General features: G+C 36.1%; 1 protein-coding gene across 11 annotated transcripts in view; it reads left to right on the top strand.

The window, feature by feature from the left end:
* NAALADL2 (N-acetylated alpha-linked acidic dipeptidase like 2) overlaps positions 1 to 20860 on the top strand; it is a 1498179-nt gene that overhangs the window by 816930 nt on the left and 660389 nt on the right. For all 11 annotated transcript variants that reach the window (XM_061168361.1, XM_061168362.1, XM_061168363.1 and 8 more), the window contains one exon: positions 18365 to 18484. In XM_061168361.1, coding sequence (XP_061024344.1) covers positions 18365 to 18484 — 120 coding nt within the window. The remainder of the gene's footprint in view (positions 1 to 18364; positions 18485 to 20860) is intronic.

The raw sequence follows: 20860 nt of genomic DNA on the forward strand, positions 1-20860 counted from the left end.
CTCAGTGTAGAGGTGCCAGGAAAGGGGAAGGAAGATTTAAATTGCCTGACCCTTGTCATATTTGGAGAGTGAAAACATGTTAGAAGAATTTAATTCAAAAGTGTTGAATGTGTGACTGAGTCATTCACATTTTGCAAATTCATTTTCTTCTTTGGTTCTAAAGAGGCAAGTTTCAATAGATTGGTGTGGACAGAAAGAGTAGAAATGGAGGCAGTTGTGTTTTGAGATTGTGTATGCACACAAGAAATCAAGTGGAAAATTGATGTGATTATTCACACATTTAAGATTTGACATATAGTGTTTCTGCTTTATGATGGAAAATACATGAAAAAGGGACCAGGTGTGAATTTTTCACTTTAGTCTTTCTAAGTTAGCTGTTTTTTGTTTTGTTTTGTTATTTATTTATTTATTTTTTTATTAGTTGGAGGCTAGTTACTTCACAACATTTCAGTGGGTTTTGTCATACATTGATATGAATCAGCCATAGATTTACATGTATTCCCCATCCCGATCCCCCCTCCCACCTCCCTCTCCACCCGATTCCTCTGGGTCTTCCCAGTGCACCAGGCCTGAGCACTTGTCTCATGCATCCCACCTGGGCTGGTGATCTGTTTCACCATAGATAGTATACATGCTGTTCTTTTGAATATCCCACCCTCACATTCTCCCACAGAGTTCAAAAGTCTGTTCTGTACATCTGTGTCTCTTTTTCTGTTTTGCATATAGGGTTATCGTTACCATCTTTCTAAATTCCATATATATGTGTTAGTATGCTGTAATGTTCTTTATCTTTCTGGCTTACTTCACTCTGTATAAGGGGCTCCAGTTTCATCCATCTCATTAGGACTGATTCAAATGAATTCTTTTTAACGGCTGAGTAATATTCCATGGTGTATATGTACCACAGCTTCCTTATCCATTCATCTGCTGATGGGCATCTAGGTTGCTTCCATGTCCTGGCTATTATAAACAGTGCTGCGATGAACACTGGGGTGCACATGTCTCTTTCAGATCTGGTTTCCTCAGTGTGTATGCCCAGAAGTGGGATTGCTGGGTCATATGGCAGTTCTATTTCCAGTTTTTTAAGAAATCTCCACACTGTTTTCCATAGCGGCTGTACTAGTTTGCATTCCCACCAACAGTGTAAGAGGGTTCCCTTTTCTCCACACCCTCTCCAGCATTTATTGCTTGTAGACTTTTGGATAGCAGCCATCCTGACTGGCGTGTAATGATACCTCATTGTGGTTTTGATTTGCATTTCTCTAATAATGAGTGATGTTGAGCATCTTTTCATGTGTTTGTTAGCCATCTGTATGTCTTCTTTGGAGAAATGTCTGTTTAGTTCTTTGGCCCATTTTTTGATTGGGTCATTTATTTTTCTGTAATTGAGCTTCAGGAGTTGCTTGTATATTTTTGAGATTAATCGTTTGTCTGTTTCTTCATTTGCTATTATTTTCTCCCAATCTGAGGGCTGTCTTTTCACCTTACTTATAGTTTCCTTTGTAGTGCAAAAGCTTTAAGTTTCATTAGGTCCCATTTGTTTAGTTTTGCTTTTATTTCCAATATTCTGGGAGGTGGGTCATAGAGGATCTTGCTTTGATTTATGTCGGAGAGTGTTTTGCCTATGTTCTCCTCTAGGAGTTTTATAGTTTCTGGTCTTACATTTAGATCTTTAATCCATTGTTTTGTTTTTTAAAGTGTTTTTCCAGCACTGTGGTTAGGCGCACAGCTTCTAGAGCCACGTGGACTAGTTTAGTTTCAATTCTCAAATCCCCAATTATCACTGATAATTAAGCATCTAGGGCTGAGTTTTCTCATCTCTGAAATGGGGATAATAATGGTCCCAGCTTCACAATCTTGTTGTGAGAATTGAATTAATAGATGTAAATCTTGGAGGATAGAGCTTAGCCTATTGTTAGGACAATATAGCAGTTAGACTTCAAGCGTTTAAGTGATCACTAGTTTCCTTTATAGGCAAATTTTCCATATCCATATCAAAGTCTCATTTTAATAAACACATTTAGTTTCTTTATAAAGCTATAAATTTCTTCTATAGATTTTGTGTGAATAAAATGATGTTTCTGCTAATTATTGACACAGCTTTTTAAGATTCTAATTTATGATTAAGTCAGAATAAGATGATTAATTTAAATCATTTAAAGTTACATTGCATAAATAAAGGCTTGTTCCTAATTTTTTTGTTAATTTTTTGGGGAGAGAGTTAACTGATCTTTCAGCACTGGTTTTGTTCTGTGTTTTAACATCCTTGACATTTAGCATAACTACTACACATAACCAGCACCATCTTAAAAGTCTTTTTATTAATTAACAGTTAACATAATATTAAGTGTAATATTTCTAGTGTAGGACTCATGGTTTGATTTGATTACTATACCCTATTTCTGATAGGCAATAATAGATATGTACCCACATATTAATAGAGATAGAAGGAGGCTGCTTGCTTTCTTTCTTTGGTTCAGAAACTTTGGTCTTAAGTTGAGATTCTAAAGTTAACGCACAGATTTTCTCCTCAGATTCCCAAAGTCGTGTAAGTGAAAGTCGCTCAGTCGTGTCAGACTCTTTGCAACTCCATGGACTATACAGTCTATGGCATTCTCCAGGCCAGAATACTTGAGTGGTTAGTCTTTCCCTTCTTCAGGGGATCTTCCCAACTCAGGGATTGAACCTAGGTCTCCCGCATCACGGGTGGATGCTTTACCCGCTGAGCTACAAGGAAAGCCCAACATTTCCAGGTTCCTCCTTATCCCAGTTTATTCAAGTATATGAGTGTCATCTCCTTCTCTAAGCAAAGTGCATCCCAAACACAGAACAACAATAAAATCCCAGAAGACCGAAAAGGTCCTTGGAATCACCCCCATTTATTTTCTTTTCAATTTCCTCTGGCAAACATTCATTATTCCTTGACTGAGCTGATAGGAAAAAGTCATGGAACTATAACTTGTGTCTGTTGTCTCCGTATAGATGTCTCTAACAATCCCCTGGACACAGTGAATTGTTTTCTGTATTCCTATGTAATCATATCACTGATTATTATACATTCATCTTATCAATTACATCTACAACTCACTTTATTTCTCCCTTTTAATAGTCATATTTTGAATTTTCCAACATTTCTTTATTAAAAATGCTAGTTTCTCAAAAAATTCAAGTATAATTGATAATATTATATTAGTTTCATGTATACAACATAGTGATTCAATATTTTTATAGATTATACATCATGGAATCGTGGAAGTACTGAGCTGTTTGTGAAGTGACAAGTCATGGAAGCCTACGTTCTTGGTGGGACTATAAATTGGTGCAGCCACTATTTAAAACAGTATGTAGGTTCTTAAAACAGTATGTAGAAAACTAAAAATAAATAGAGATACCACATGACCAAGAAATTCCACTTCTGAGTATATATTCGAAGAAAATAAAAACACTAACCTGAAAATATATATCCATCCCAGTGTTCATAGAGATGTTATTTTATACATACACACAAACACATAGACAGTGGTATGTTACTCAGCCATAAAAACTGAAATTTTGCCACTTGAGACAACATGGATGGACCTGGAGGGTATTAGGCTTAATGAAATGTCAGACAGAGAAAGACAAATACATTATTTTATCACTTATGTGTGGAATATAAAAAATAAAATGAATAAGTATAACAAAACAAAAAAAAATCTAATAAATGTTGAGAACAAACTAGTGGTTACTAGTGGGGAGAGGGAAAGGAAAGGGAAAGATAGGGGATTAATAAGTATAAACTACTATGTATAAAATAAATATGCTACAAAGATGTGCAGCATAGGAAATATAGCCAATATTTTATAATGACTTTAAATGATGTATAATCTCTAAAAATACCGAATCACTATGTTGTATACATGAAACTAATATAATATTATAAATTATACTTGAATTTTTTGAGAAACTAGCATTTTTAATAAAGAAATATTGGAAAATTCAAAATATGACTATTAAAAGAGAGAAATAAAGTTAGTTATAGATGTAGAAATGTATTCTATGTTTGAAATATTGGGCCTACATAGGAGGGAATAATATTAAAAGAACTAAAATGCAATTATGGATAAAACAAATACCTTGTATTTGAAGAACATATTTAAGAAATTAACTGCAAATTAGATGAAAACATTGGTAATAAGTATTTTTTAGAATTATTTTAGGAATTCAAATCTGTTATACTAAATACATAATAATTTAAATATTTATATAAATAATATAAATAAAGGATGTACCCCTTTAGTGGCTCATATGATAAAGAATCCACCTGCAATGCAGAAGACCCAGGTTAGCTCCCTGGGTCAGAAAGATCCCCTGGAGAAAGGAATGGCTACCCACTTCACTATTCTTGCCTGGATAATTTGAGAGAGAAGCCTGGTGGGCTACAGTTTATGGGGGTCACAAAGAGTCAGATACAACTGAACAGCTAACCACTTCACTTCATGTTGATATTGATTTGTTGAATTCACACTATATCACTATATTAGTAGTATAATTTTCAAAAGCATTTCTCGGTGATTATTTTATATGCATATGGATTGCTTGCATGTATTTTATATACATGTTTTAGATGGATGTATTAGCGAAACATATATATTCTATTTAATAGGATAATGGTGAATTTTCCGTGTTTCTTCAGAACATTTCCTAATTCAAATTAAGCTTGAGAGGTTGCTGCTGATGATACAGGCATACCTACTTTTTGATTTTGAGTACATTGTGTTTGCATGAATTTCTATCAGGCAGAGCCATTATCAAGTTCTTAAATTATTCTGGTCTGACTGCCAGCCAAGCTCCCCACTACTTTTGCTTTTGACAAGGTTATTTGTAGACGAGGCGTACCCTTTTTCTTTGAAGAGCTGTCATGTTCATTCATCATATGACTGTTTTGTATAAGCTTCCAATTTTTGCTTTCTGGTAACAGTCTAAACAGCATTTGTGATATCTGAGATCTGCTTTGAAAACCTACTTAGTGCCAGCATGATGGATGGTGTACTTTGCAACTTCTTTGTAATTCATTGTGCACCAGAAAGGTGACATTGTTTACCCCATCATAATGACAGGTGGGTCAGTAAACTGGTTCTAAGGAGAGTTGCCCTGTCAGATGCAAAATACATATTAAAATGGATCCATAAATAAATTAGCATGAGTGAGGTTAGTTTGTGTGGAAAATTTCTTAAAGAGATGGGAATACCAGAACACCGGACCTGCCTCCTGAGAAATCTGTATGTAGGTCAAGAAGCAACACTGAGAAATGGACATGGAACAAAAGACTGGTTCCAAATAGGAAAAGGAGTACATCAAGGCTGTATATTGTCACCCTGCTTATTTAACTTATATGCAGAGTATATCATGCGAAATGCCAGGCTGGATGAAGCACAAGCTGGAATCAGGATTACTGGAAAAAATATCAATAACCTCAGATATGCAGATGGCACTACCCTTATGGCAGAAAGTGAAGAAGAACTAAAGAGTCACTTGATGAAAGTGAAAGAGGAGAGTGAAAAAGTTGGCTTAAAGCTCAACATTCAGAAAACTAAGATCATGGCATCCAGTCCCATCACTTAAGTTGGCTTAAAGCTCAACATTCAGAAAACTAAGATCATGGCATCTGGTTCCATTACTTCATGGCCGATAGATGGGGAAAGAGTGGAAACAGTGGCTGACTTTATTTTTCTGGGCTCCAAAATCACTGCAGATGGTGATTGCAGCCATGAAATTAAAAGACGCTTACTCCTTGGAAGGAAAGTTATGACCAAGCTAGACAGCATATTAAAAAGCAGAGACATTACTTTGCCAAAAAAGGTCCATCTAGTCAAGGCTATGGTTTTTCCAGTGGTCATGTCTGGAAGTGAGAGTTGGGTTATAAAGAAAGCTGAGCACCGAGGAATTGATGCTTTTGAACTGTGGTGTTGGAGAAGACTCATGAGAGTCCAATGGACAGCAAGGAGATCCAACCAGTCCATCCTAAAGGAGATCAGTCCTGGGTATTCATTAGAGGGACTGATGTTGAACCTGAAACTCCAATACTTTGACCACCTGATGCAAAGAGCTGATTCACTGGAAAAACCCTGATGCTGGGAAAGATTGAGGGAAGGATATGGGGACGACAGAGGATGAGATGAGATGGTTGGATGGCATCATCGATTTGATGGACATACGTTTGGGTGGACTCTGGGAGTTGGTGATGGACAGGGAGGCCTGGCATGCTGCGGTTCATGGGGTCGCAAAGAGTCGGACACGACTGAGCGACTGAACTGAACTGAAAATCACTGCAGATGGTGACTGCTGCCATGACCTTGGAAGAAAAGCTATGATCAACCTAGACAGCATATTAAAAAGCAGAAACGTTACTTTACCAACAAAGGTCTGTCTGGTCAAAGCTATGGTTTTTCCAGTAGTCATGTATAGACGTGAGTTGGACTATAAAAACAGCTGTGTGCTGAAGAACTGATGCTTTTGAGCTGTGGTGTTGAAGAATCCTGAGACTCCCTTGGACTGCAAGGAGATCCAACCAGTCCATCCTAAAGGTAATCAGTCCTCAGTATTCATTGGAACGACTGATGCTGAAGCTGAAACTCCAATACTTTGGCCACCTGATGTGAAGAACCAACTCATTTGAGAAGACCCTGATGCTGGGAAAGATTATAGGTGGGAGAAGAAGGGGACGACACTGGATGAGATGGTTGGATTCCATCACCGACAGGATGGACATGAGTTTGAGTAAGCTCCGGGAGTTGATGATACCGGGAAGCCTGGTGTGCTCCCTCCATAGGTTCACATAGAGTTGGACATGTCTGAGTGACTGAACTTAACTGAACTGAGGTTAGTTTCAGGAAGTAATAGTGATTTATATTTGTATTAATGGGAAATATTAACTGTAATATCATCATAATGTTAAAGACACTGATAGTACTGACAATGTCTAATCAGTTTTATAAATATATGGCTTTATGTAATTTCCATGCAATTGTTTCTTTTGTCTTTTGTGAACCCCATTCAGATACAGAGAAACAATGGGAACAATTAATCTTTATTTAATAAAAGTTTGTCAGATTGGGTCTACTGTGTTCTTATTTTGAATAAAGGATTTGTTTTTATTCCAATACATTTTATGAATTTTGGAGGTTTTTTTGCTTAAGCATTATTTTGCATTTGAAAGACAAGCCAAGTGATGCAATTCTATGAAGAAACTTTTTCAACAACTCATTTACTGTGCATGAAATATTGTTACGAACACACTAAACACTATCCCATGGGTTGGTTACTTCAATTCTCTAAGCTTCCTCATCTGTAAAAGAGGAATAATTATAGTACCTCAAGTAATTGCTGTGGGCAAGAAATGATTGAAAGCATATAAAGGGTCTGCTACTTAGAAGCACTCAATAAATGTTACCTATTGCTGTGATTAGTAGTTGATAAAAGGAGACACCTTCAAATGGAAGAAATTAAGTAAATAGTAGAACTATATATCATAAAACTTGGAGTACAAATTTTTAACATATTGTGTGAATATAATTTTCCTATCTTCTATTTAACAAAATAAATATTAGGAAGGGAGGAAAATGCCTTAAGTATGAATACATAGTAAAATACATACAATCCCCGACTATATGTTTTTTTTTAAAACTGAAAGCTCTAATAAAAGAAATATTTCATTTTTGAATGCAGAATGACAAATCATGTCAATTTGGGACTGAAGAGAGTTCCTTGTCTTTGTTTTGTAAAATATCAATACATAGTATATAACACATGATATCTGAAAACTGCATCAAATATTTTGTCAAAAAATCTGAAGAGAGAAAATAATAACTGGCATGGAATCCTTGGATAACTTGTAGTCAGATTCTATTTTCTCATGGCTGGGAAAACTTTGTCTTCTTCTTTTGAATTTTTAATATTATCAAGCAAAGGCAAACTTATCAGTGTTATGGCAGAAGAAAAAGCTATATGCATTTAGCTCTGAATTCTTTTTGTTACAGATAAAAATATCAGAAAGCTAACAGAACAGACTGAAATTGTATTGTTTTTCTGGGGGTGAAAATGAATCTACACTCTCACAAACAGAAATGTGAACTTGGAGCAGTTTTTCAATATTGAAAAGTATTTTGCATTTTATTTGCCCCTCTCTTTTTCTCTTGTGGAATCCATCTTTTGGTCAACAATGCACAACAGTGTGAAATGAATGGTTCTGAACACAGTATATGTAAGTAATTCACTTTTTAAACTCTGTAGAAAATCACTTGATTTAATATGATCTTCTGTTTCTGATTTCATGAGCTCTGTGAAGTAACTAAGTTAGCAAAAGAATTTCATAATTGGCTGCTTTTTTCCCCAAGATAATCCATGTGGTTATTTTTTGCATATTTAAGGTATATATTATTCCTGGATTTAATATTTAGACAGAAACATCTACAAATAAAGAAGTGATATATCATAACATAGCATCCATAGTTAAATATTTGTTAGGGAGGTTGCATCTTATTCCCAGGAAAATAAAAAGCTTACTTTATGAAATAAAAGTTTACAGCAAAGATAACTGAATTTTCCTAAACAGTTAAAGTGCATTGGACTATTTTTCTCCATCTTCATTAGAAGAAATGTGGCATTTTGACTGAGAAGGTGTTTGGCTACAGATTACTAATTTGACCAGTTATTTCTAAAGAGTTTTGAATCACAATAACTATTTGATAGAACATTCTAGGTTAGAATTTTTAGTTTTAATATGAATATGCTTATGTAACTTATATTCAGAGTACATCATGAGAAACGCTGGGCTGGAAGAAGCACAAGCTGGAATCAAGATTGCCGGGAGAAATATCAATAACCTCAGATATGCAGATGACACCACTCTTATGGCAGAAAGTGAAGAAGAACTAAAGAGCCTCTTGATGAAAGTGAAAGAGTAGAGCAAAAAAGTTGACTTAAAGCTCAACATTCAGAAAACTAAGATCATGGCATCTGGCTCCATTACTTCATGGGAAATAGATGGGGAGACAGTGGAAAGAGTGACAGACTTTATTTTGGGGGCTCCAAAATCACTGCAGATGGTGATTGCAGCCATGAAATTAAAGGATGCTTACTCCTTGGAAGGAAAGTTGTGACCAACCTAGACAGCATATTAAAAAGCAGAGACATTACTTTGCCAACAAAGGCCTGTCTAGTCAAACCTATGGTTTTTCCAGTAGTCATGTATGGATGTGAAAGTTGGACTATAGAGAAAGCTGAGTGCTGAAGAATTAATGCTTTTGAACTGTGGTGTTGGAAAAGACTCTTGAGAATCCATTGGACAGCAAGGAGATCCAACCAGTCCATCCTAAAGGAGATCAGTCCTGGGTGTTTTTTAGTAGGACTGATGCTGAAGCTGAAACTCCAATACTTTGGCCACCTGATGAAAAGAGCTGACTCATTTGAAAAGACCCCAATGCTGGGAAAGATTGAGGGCAGGAGGAGAAGGGGATAACAGAGGATGAGATGGTAGTATGGCATCACCAACTCCATGCACATGGGTTTGGGTGAACTCTGGGAGTTGGTGATGGACAGGGAGGCCTGGCATGCTGCGATTCATGGGGTCGCAAAGATTCAGACATGACTGAGCTACTGAACTGAACTGAACTGAATATGATTTTAAGGACACCACTTATAATGTTGTGATAAAGTAACTTTCTTTGAAGATTTATAGTTTAATTTCCATAAAATGCCAGTAAACAGTTTACAAATATTTACCTCATTTCATTGGATGCTGCAAATTCAGTCTTTTCAGAACTAGAGAGATCTATGTAAAGGTTGATCCTTAGATTTATGCACTATTTCAGTACACTAATATAATTAATTCTAAAGGAAGCAGAATTCTATCACAATCATGGTCTCCAGAAGGAATTCTCTTGAATGAATTTGCAGCTCTTTCAATACTCTTACTTTAAGATATTGAGTATCATTTATTAAATAAAGTACCCTTTGTTTATTAATCTGTTTGTCCTTATATTTTGTTTTGATCCTGAAAGATGAACTAATACAGAATTTAGCCTGCTGGCTACATGCCACATGCCTTTTTACGCTGATCACAGGGGCAAAGTAATATATAAGAATCTTTGGACACTGCCCACATGTAACTGACAGTCTAATAGGGGAAGCTGGCAGTTAGGTAAGCAATTATACAACTTCATGGTGCCAATCTGCTATTAACAGCGTATTACCTAAATATTTTAGCCTCTGTTTCCTCACCTATATAGTGGGCAGAACTATCTACTGAACATGAATGTTCTGAAGATACTGAAAGCAACTGATAATCTCCATGGTAAAATGTGCTGCTGCTGCTGACTCAATGGACATGAGTTTGAGTAAACTCTAGGGGATAGTGAAGGACAGGGGAGCCTGGTGTGCTACAGTCCTGTCAGATATGACTGAGAGACTGAACAATGAATCTAGTATACATTCTTACCCCAAATTTACATTATTTTGCCTGTTGACTCTGGAGATTATCAACTTAAATATGGAAATGTAATTCTAACAGAATTTTGTTCTACTTGAATTAAATTTCTCTGTTACTTTAACTTAATTTTCTCTCCTTTACTCAGTTCAGTCACTCAGTCATGTCTGACTTTGTGTACCCATGCACTGCAACACACCAAGCTTCCCTGCCCATCACCAACTCCCAGAGCTTACTCAAACTCATGTCCATTGAGTTGGTGATGCCATCCAACCATCTCATCCTCTGTCATTCCCTTCTCCTCCTGCCTTCAATCTTTCCCAGCATCAGGGTCTTTTCCAGTGAGTCAGTTCTTCACATCAGTTTGCCAAAGTATTATAGTTTCAGCTTCAGCATCAGTCCTTCCAATGAATATTCAGGACTGATTTCCTTTAGGATGGACTGGTTGGATCTCCTTACTGTCAAATGGACTCTCAAGAGTCTTCTCCAACACCACAGTTCAAAAGCATCAATCCTTTAGCACTCAGCTTTCTTTATAGTTCAACTCTCACATTTATACATAATTGCTGGAAAAAGCTTAGTTTGAGTAGATGGACCTTTTTTGGCAACCTAATGTCTCTGCTTTTTAATATGCTGTCTAGGTTAGTCATAGCTTTTCTTCCAAGGAACAAGCGTCTTTTAATTTCATGGTTGCAGTCACCATCTGGAGTGATTTTGGAGCCCCCCAAAATAAAGTCTCTCAATGTTTCCATTGTTTGCCCATCTATTTGCCATGAAGTGATGGGACTGAATGCTATGATCTTAGTTTTCTGAATGTTGGGTTTTAAGCCAACATTTTCACTCTGTTCTTTTACTTTCATCAAGAGGTTCTTTAGTTCCTCTTCGCTTTCTGCCATAAGAGTGATATCATCTGCATATTTGAGGTTATTGATATTTCTCGCAGCAATATTGATTCCAGCTTATGCTCCTTTAGATAGATATGCATTATATATTAGCAGAATGGATTATGTGTCCCAGACTTCATGCTGAATGTATTTATTTAGCACACGAGCTGGTTTCTCTTCTTATTGGTTGGGAGTCCATTTTAACTGATTAGGTCTACAGCTATCCAAACTAATAAATATTTTAAATAAATGTTATTTAAATTATTAAGACTTAGTTCATACTAAAAACTAAATATTTGTATAATTGCATGCTGATGTCAACCCCATCTTATCTGGTCTCTATTAGCGAGAATAGTATTTAGAGGCTTTTGAAAGGGTGATGATTGATTAGCGATGTCTGCCACACCACAGGGGTGGGAAGAAGCAGCATTGGCTTTCATATTTTAAATGTGATTTTCAGATAAGATCTATGATGGAAAACCATTCAGTTTACTTGAAAAAGAAGAGCTAATAAAATGTTAACAATCTTCGAATTCTGAACTCATTATTCAGTTCAGTTCAGTCACTCAGTTGTGTCCTATTCTACGACCCCATGGTCTGCAGCACGCCAGACCTCTCTGTCCATTGCCAGCTCTCAGAGTTTACTCAGACTCATGTCCATTGAGTTGGTGATTTCATCCAACCATCTCATGCTCTGTCATCCCATTCTCCTTTTGCCTTCAATCTTTCCCAGCATCAGGGTCTTTTCCAATGAGTCAACTCTTCGCATGAGGTGGCCAAAGTATTGGAGTTTCAGCTTCAGCATCAGTCCTACTAATGAACACTCAGGACTGATCTCCTTTAGGATGGACTGGTTGGATATCCTTGCAGTCCAAGGAACTCTCAAGAATCTTCTCCAACACCACACTTCAAAAGCATTAATTCTTCAGTGCTCAGCTTTCTTTATAGTCCAACTCTCACATCCATACATGACTACTGGAAAAACCATAGCTTTGGCTATATGGACCTCTGTCAGCAAAGTAATGCCTCTGCTTTTTAATATGCTGTCTAGGTTGGTCACAACTTTCCTTCCAAGGAGTAAGCGTCTTTTAATTTCATGGCTGTGGTCACCATCTGCAGTGATTTTGGAGCCCCCAAAATAAAGTCTGTCACTCTTTCCACTGTCTCCCCATCTATTTCCCATGAAGTAATGGAACCGGATGCCATGATCTTAGTTTTCTGAATGTTGAGCTTTAAGTCAACTTTTTTGCTCTACTCTTTCACTTTCATCAAGAGGCTCTTTAGTTCTTCTTCACTTTCTGCGTAAGAGTGGTGTCATCTGCATATCTGAGGTTATTGATATTTCTCCTGGCTATCTTGATTCCAGCTTGTGCTTCTTCCAGCCCAGCATTTCTCATGATGTACTTTGCATATAAGTTACATAAGCAGGGTGACAATATACAGCCTTGATGTACTCCTTTTCCTATTTGGAACCAGTCTGTTGTTCCATGTCCAGTTCTAACTATTGCTTCCTTACCTGCATACAGATTTCTCAAGAGGTAGGTCAGGTGGTCTGGTATTCCCATCTCTTTCAGAATTTTCTACAGTTGTGGTGATCCACACAGTCAAAGGCTTTGGCATAGTCAATAAAGCAGAAGTAGATATTTTTCTGGAACTCTTGCTTTTCCCATGATGCAACAGAATTTGGCAATTTGATATCTGGTTCCTCTGAGTTTTCTAAATCCAGCTTGAACATCTGGAAGTTCACGGTTCAAGTAGTGTTAAAACCTGGCTTGGAGAATTTTTTGCATTACTTTACTATTGTTTTTTTTTTTTTTTTTTTTTTTACTAGCTATTTTTTGTTTTAGAAAGGATAACAGTAAACAGGGAAGATGATTTTTATTTTATGTTTTTAATAAGCATAAGCACTTTAATTTGAAGAATATTCAAAAGCTAGATTATGTAAGATAGCAGTAAATTTCTAAAGTAAAACTTGTATTTAAATGAATAGTACTTCTGATAACACTTTATTTTGTCAGGATGAGAACTGCTTGGATTTACCATTTCTAACTTTGAGTAGAAAATTACTGTTTTAGTTAAAGCAGGCTTTTCAGACATTCTGTACATTCAGAATCTCTTAGAGAAAAACTAGGAGGATTCAAAGTGATTGATTTGGTTGAAAATGTCAATTCTGAAAAATTTAAGGCATACATCATTTCATAAGCATGAATAAATTTTGCTACCACAGGTAGAAAGAGAAACATGGCACTGGATTGTTCCTCAAAGTGGAGCCCAGGCCCCCAGCATGTGGCGCACCCCAGAAACACTTCTCTGACCTTGCTACTTTCTGTTGTTCTGTTTATTTTATTCAGTTGATTACAGACTATACCAATTCTATTCATTTCTCTTGTTCATTCTCTTCTGTAGCTTCTTCTCTGAATAATCTTTCCATTTTCCCATACAACATTTTATGTTATAGAATGTCACTTTTTAATGTTTTGATTTTTAGGCATTTCTCATTATTTTAAGCATTGCTCATTATCTTCTAATTATGTATTTTACAATGAATGGAAGATAATTGTACTTTAATATTCATTTCCAAAGTGTTCTCATATCCTTTTAGCTGTTTTTTATGTGGCCCACTACTATCTATTTTAATTCTAATACTTTTTTCTTTTTTAATAATATATAAAAATTTTTTTCTATTCCAATTGTTTTTTAAAATTTCTTTGTTCAAAAATTAGCATATAAAATTTAAATAAAAGTTAATGTGTAGACTTTTTGACATTCCTTTCTGGTTACAAAAAAAAACCCAGAAATATTTCTGTCTTATTTTGCAACTCTCATTTACACTTTCCTATGCATCAGGGAAAAACTGGTGCACATAAAGTGAATAGTTCAACAAGCACCTAGATTCCTATCACTTAGCATTTCCCGAAGACTACTCAGAGGTGATTTAATCCTGGTGTTAGAATGTAAACTTAGTATCCCAGCTGGGTAAGTGGGCTATTTTCTAGTGTGACAGAGTACACACAATAAGAAGAGGTTCATTGTAGCAACAAGCATGGTTGGGAAAAAATGGCTTGACATTTTATCATATTGCTGTATACTGATTTGTCTCAGAAAAATTCAGTGCTTTCCTGCAGCTGTGATTTGGAGGTAAATAGGAAAGACTTTCAGAAAGGACCTAGTTCAGAAGCATCCTGTAAAGGCAATAGGTAACTTTTATTATCACCTGTCAGGTTGTCAGAGCGTTGAGACTTCTGTAATTATTGACTTTTAATGCATAGCCTCAAAGTACAAAAACCACAATAAATTATTAAAATGATGCCTGTGCTGGGGAATATTTGTGTGGGGGGAAAAAACCCTCATATATGTTAAAATGCTTAATCATTGATATTGTATGTACTATTTATAGAAGATGAGCTGAAGAGTTCTTTAATTGAAATCACCATTGTTTATGCAGCTTTTGCTACTTTCCAATAACGTAAATGCCTTTTACAGACTTGTATTTTACTAGCTTTCTGGTATGTACAAATATAAAGTCATAGTCTGGCTACACCCTCTCAGACCAGTATAGTCCCCCACCGCCACTTCTCCTAAATATGAAACTTTATTCATTAATATAGCCAATTGAATAATATCCCTGTTTAAAGATGCTATCAGTGAATCATAATTAGTAGAGAGCTTGCAAAGTTGAAATGGAAAAAATGAATTCTCATTTTTGCATTATAATCGTTAATGTTATGTGATCATTTAATTGTGCTTTAAAATTGTGCATCAATAATTATTTATATGGTAATGGTATCAGTAAACGAAAAAGTCAAATGAATAAGACATTTTATTAGGGGGAAAATTATGATCAAGAACCACTGTAACAAGTAATTTTAACAATTAAATTCTCTTGGCAAATATATTTGAAAGTACCATAACTTAACTTTTAGGAGATACTGTAATTATTTCAATTCAAGATAGATAGACTAGTAGTGTATGTTGGACACCTGGATGAAAATAGGTGTGTGATGGGCCCTTTACTGAGGAAATTATACTGTAATTGATATTGAAACTGTTAGACACATGTATATATAAAGATAAAAGTCTTAAGAGAGGCAGAAATAGATCACTCTGGGGATCAAAAGTAAATAAATTCACATAAAATTGGACATCAGAGAGCTACAGTTCATCAGCTAGATAATATTTGAAATTGATTTTAATGTATTAGTAAATTTTTCCACAGGTGCAGATGAATGTAATGGCAAAGGAAATATTTCATGCCACAAATGTTTCCTTAAATAGATTTACTCATCTCTTGTTTGTGCTCAAATAGTCTTCAAATGAGCCTTCTGTGGAGGCACTTTGTATACACCCGACTGAAGTATGTTAGTGCCGACTGAGAAGGATGGGAAGTTGGACATCTGAATTCTTCATCTCCATTCTTTCATTATTTACCACCACTCATTTTTTTTTTATCAACACCTCAACATAGATATGCTATATTTTGAAACAGCAAATTTTTTATTATAATTTTATCATTGGAAGACATCAGTTCATTTCGGTAGCTCAGTCATGCCCGAATCTTTGAGACCCCATGAACTGCAGCACATCAGACCTCCTTGTCTATCACCAACTCCCAGAGCTTGCTAAAACTCATGTCCATTGAGTCAGTGATGTCATCCAACCATCTCATCCTCTGCTGGCCCCTTCTCCTCCTGCCTTCAATCTTTCCCAGCATCAGGGTCTTTTCCAATGAATCAGTTATTTGCATTAGGTGGCCAAAGTATTGGAGCTTCTGTTTCAGCATTAGTCCTTCCAATGAATATTGAGGACTGATTTCCTTTAGGATGGACTGGTTGGATCTCCTTGCAGTCCAAGGGACTCTCAGGAGTCTTCTCCAATACCACAGTTCATAAACATCAATTCTACAGCACTCAGCTTTCTTTATGATCCAGTTCTTACATTCATAAATGATTACTGGAAGAACCATAGCTTTGACTAGACAGATCTTTGTCAGCCAAGTAATGTCTCTGCTTTTTAATACATTGTCTAGGCTGATCATAGCTTTGTCAAAGAGCTCTTCAAGGAGCAAGTGTCTTTTTATTTCATGGCAGCAGTCATCACCTGCAGTGATTTTGGAGCCCAAGAACATAAAGTCTGCTACTATTTCCAATGTTTCTCCATCTACTTGCCAGGAGTGATGGGACAGGATGCCATGATCTTAGTTTTCTGAATGTTCAGTTTTAAGTCAGCATTTTCACTCTCCTCTTTCATCATCATCAAGAAGCTCTTCAGTTCCTCTTTGCTTTCTGCTATAAGAATGGTGTCATCTGCATATCTGAGGTTATTGATATTTCTCCCGGCAATCTTGATTCCATCTTGTGCTTCATCCAGCCCAGCATTTCTCATGATGTACTATGCATTTAAGTTAAATAAGCAAGATGACAATATATAGCCTGGACATACTGCTTTCCCAATGTGGAACCAGCCTGTTGTTCCATTTCTGGTTCTAACTGCTGCCTCTTGACCCACGTACAGATTTCTTAGCAGGCAGGTAAGGTGTTCTGGTATTCCCATCTCTTTAAGGATTTTCCAAGGTTTGTGGTGACCTACACAGTCAAAGGCTTTGATGTAGTCAATAAAGCAGAGGTAGATGTTTTTCTGGAGCTCTCTTGCTTTTTCGATGATCCAACGGATGATAGCAATTTGATCTCTGCCTTTTCTAAATCCAGCTTGAACCTCTGGAAGTTCTTGATTAACATTCTGTTGAAGCCTGGCTTGGAGAATTTTGCGCATTACTTTACTAGCGTGTGAGATGACTGCAATTTGTGGTAGTTTGAGCATTCTTTAGCATTGCCTTTCTTTGGGATTGGAATGAAAACTGACCTTTTTCAGTCCTGTGGCCACTGCTGAGTTTTCCAAATTTGCTGGCATATTGAGTGCAACACAATATGGAAAGCATAACAGCTTTATTTGAATTAGAATTTACAGAAAGTAAAGCTGAAAGAAATCATCTTGGCTATAGGTGTATGCTGAATCAAACTCTCAGGGCTGTGCTTTTCCAGTGGGGAAGGAAATAACTACATCAGAGAATTCCCATTAAAAGTTCTGGGAAGGCAACAACTTATATGTCAATGAAAGAGACTTTAAAAGTGAGAAATATTGATATAAAATATAACTCTAGGGGTCTCATGGGAAAGGTGACAGAAATAGTTGTTTGGGGGCATATTCTGAAGTTTTGGATATCATAATAGTATGTGTGGCTGTATAGGGTGTATACTACATAACCCAGGGGGTTGTCACTGCTGGATTATGGGCACATCCCGAACAGCTGGGCATCATGAACTTTGTACTTAATTTGGATAACATAGAGAATCTTTCGGAGAAGGCAATGACACCCCACTCCAGTACTCTTGGCTGGAAAATCATTTGGATGGAGGAGCCTAGTAGGCTGCAGTCCATGGGGTCACTAGGAGTCGGACACGACTGTGTGACTTCACTTTCACTTTTAACTTGCATGCATTGGAGAAGGAAATGGCAACCCACTCCAGTGTTCTTGCCTAGAGAACCCCAGCGACCGGGGAGCTGGGTGCATTGCTGTCTATGGGGTCACACAGAGTTGGACACAACTGAAGTGAATTAGCAGCAGAGAATCTTTTGAGTTGTTTCCGCATCTCAGAATGGCATGATTATTTTTGACCCTTAAGGAAATGAATTTTGCAGTTTTCTGATTCAAATTCCAGAAATATGAGTATAGACTATACCAAACTCCATGGTCTTTTAGAGACATAAACTGGGTTTGTAACTTTTCCAGAAGTGTAAGTAAAAAACAAATATGACTCTAAACCTTTTTCTCCATTGACCTCTCAAAGAAGAATTATTGTACCCTGATAGAACTAGAAAGGTCATGATTGGGACACATAAGAGAGATTATTTCTCCTTTGAACATTTCAAATTACTATGAATGATTTTGTTATACTAAATGGACAAATTGCCCTAATTCTCCTGACAGGGCTTTATTTTTCTTTGTCTTCTCTTTCAGGCTGAAGTCATTGATGTGAGTTATGGAAATGCAGATGACTTAAAGCGGATTAAAAAAGTGAAAAATGTCACAAATCGGATTGCACTCTTGAAATTAGGAAAATTGCCACTACTTTATAAGGTTAGTCCAGTGCCCATCATTTGGTTGTGGGGTGAATTTTGTTTAGTTGGGGTTACACGTGTATCTGGGAACATGAAGAGAGAGAGTGTATGTATGTATGTGTGTGTGAGTGAGAGTGTGGAGAGAGAGAGAAAGAGGCATAATGTGTCACAGGAAGATAACTTTTCCAAAATGGAATATTTCATATTAAAATCTTTAAGATATTGTGCTTGTGGGATCTTCATAAAATTGGCATTCCCTTCATAACATCTATCTGGAATGGTAAAAATGAGAACCACAGTGTCCTCTTCTTATGACATCTGTGAAACTTCTAATCTATTATCTAATTACCATGTGCTTTATGTTACACTAGTATCTCGCAGACTTACATTCCTCAGAGATTAATTTTGTCGACTCCATAACATCATAGTTACTGGCTGTGCTCAGAAATTTAATTAAAGTATAATATACAAACAAGAGGCAGAGTTTTGATTTATTTTATTTAAATAGAAGTTTATTAACACTCATCCACTAGATGCATCTACATAATTAAAGGAGTTCAATCTAAGTATCTCATAATGAGCCATCACAATAGAGAGTCACTAGTGCTCTTCTTTAGTTCATTTTCTTTTCCTATTAAAAAAGAATAGCCAGTGTAGTTCTGTCACTGGAATGCTCTGGTTCTGAACATATATTAGATTTCACCTTATTCAAAACTATATGAGCTTTGCTAACTCCTAAGAGCAAAAAAGTTTCCAGAACTCTGTTGGCACACTCTGTAAGGACACAAGAAAACATTCTGTGCCTGTTTTTTTAAATTATTTTCCAAGGATGACCTTATACTTAAATCAATGTCTGATAATAGATAACAGGCCAGAATTTTAAAGATAGCCTTGAAAATATACATTGATAACATTAATACTAGTGTTTTGTAGGACAATTTGTCAGTATGTATTAAAGGCCTTAAAATAATCACATTTTGACCGAATAATTCCATTTCAATCAATATATTCTAAGGGGGAAAAACAGGTATGATAAAAACATGATGGCCAATGATGTGAGAAAATATTTGAAATGATATATGCATCTAGTTTCAGTTTCCCATGTGGCTCAGTGGTATAGAATCTGCCTGCCAGTGGAGGAGACACAGGAGACATGAGTTCAATCCCTGGATGGGAAGATCCCCTGGAGTAGGAAATAGCAATCCACTCCAGTATTCTTGCCTGGAAAATTTCATGGACAGAGGAGCCTGGAGGGCTATAGTCCATGGGGCAGCAAAGAGTTGGACATGACTAAGCACACAGACATACATCCAGTTTAGCATTGAAAATCATTCTATAGACTGGTACAGCTGAATACTGTACAATAATTGCAACATAAAACATATTTAAAATATATGAAAATCCTCAGATGTCAAATAAGTTATAAAGAGGACATTTATAATAATTATATAATAATTATTATTGTTACTTCTAAAAGTAACATTGTTAGAAATGTGGGCTAAATATTTTTCTAAACATTTTTAATGTATTTTCACATTAATCTTTACAATCACCATAGTGTTGAGGTATGGATTATTATCTTCAATTTATAGATAAGTATCACAAATGAATAAGGAAGGAAATAAGATAGAGTGCACTCCTCCAACAACAGTGTAAATCTGGTAGAGGGGCAAGAACATGAAATTTTAAATCAAGGGTACAGTTTTGATCATGGTATAAGACTAGATATTCTAATTATTTATTTAAGACAAGTGATTCAAATTGCTTAGAGGACATTTTATTACCAATAGTCGGAAGAAGTCTTCCTCTAAATTTTGGGGGGAGAAAGTACCTTTTTGGATGCTTAAAAGTACAGTGGAAAAAAAAATAGAGTATCCACTTATCCACAAGGGATAAATTTCAATAACCCCATGGATTCTTGAAACCACAAATAGCACCAAACTGTACTTATATTATGGTTTTCCCTATACATATATACCTATGATATAATTTAATTTATAATTAGGCATGGTAAGAGATTAACAACAATAATGAAAATAGAGCAGCTATAACAATATGCTGTGATAAAAATTATGTGAGTATAATATCTCCACAGTCACTCTGATCATCTAGAGAGCTGCATAGTGACTATCAGGCAGGAGAGCATACACAGTGTAGATATCCTGGGCAACAGGACCATTCACATCCTGGCTGGAGGGACTATGCCAGCCTGAGATGTCATCAGGCTACTTAGAACAGCACATAATTTAAAACTTAGGAATAATATTTTGAGAATTTTTCCATTTAATATACTTTGAATGGTCTTTGACCCTGAGTATCTGAAACCTCCAAAAGTGAAACTATGAATAACGGGAAACCACTGTAACACTGTTTTTGGTATATTATATGATCCTGA

Source organism: Dama dama, chromosome 19 (genome assembly GCF_033118175.1).
Source record: "Dama dama isolate Ldn47 chromosome 19, ASM3311817v1, whole genome shotgun sequence".
Classification (NCBI taxonomy): Eukaryota; Metazoa; Chordata; class Mammalia; order Artiodactyla; family Cervidae; genus Dama; species Dama dama.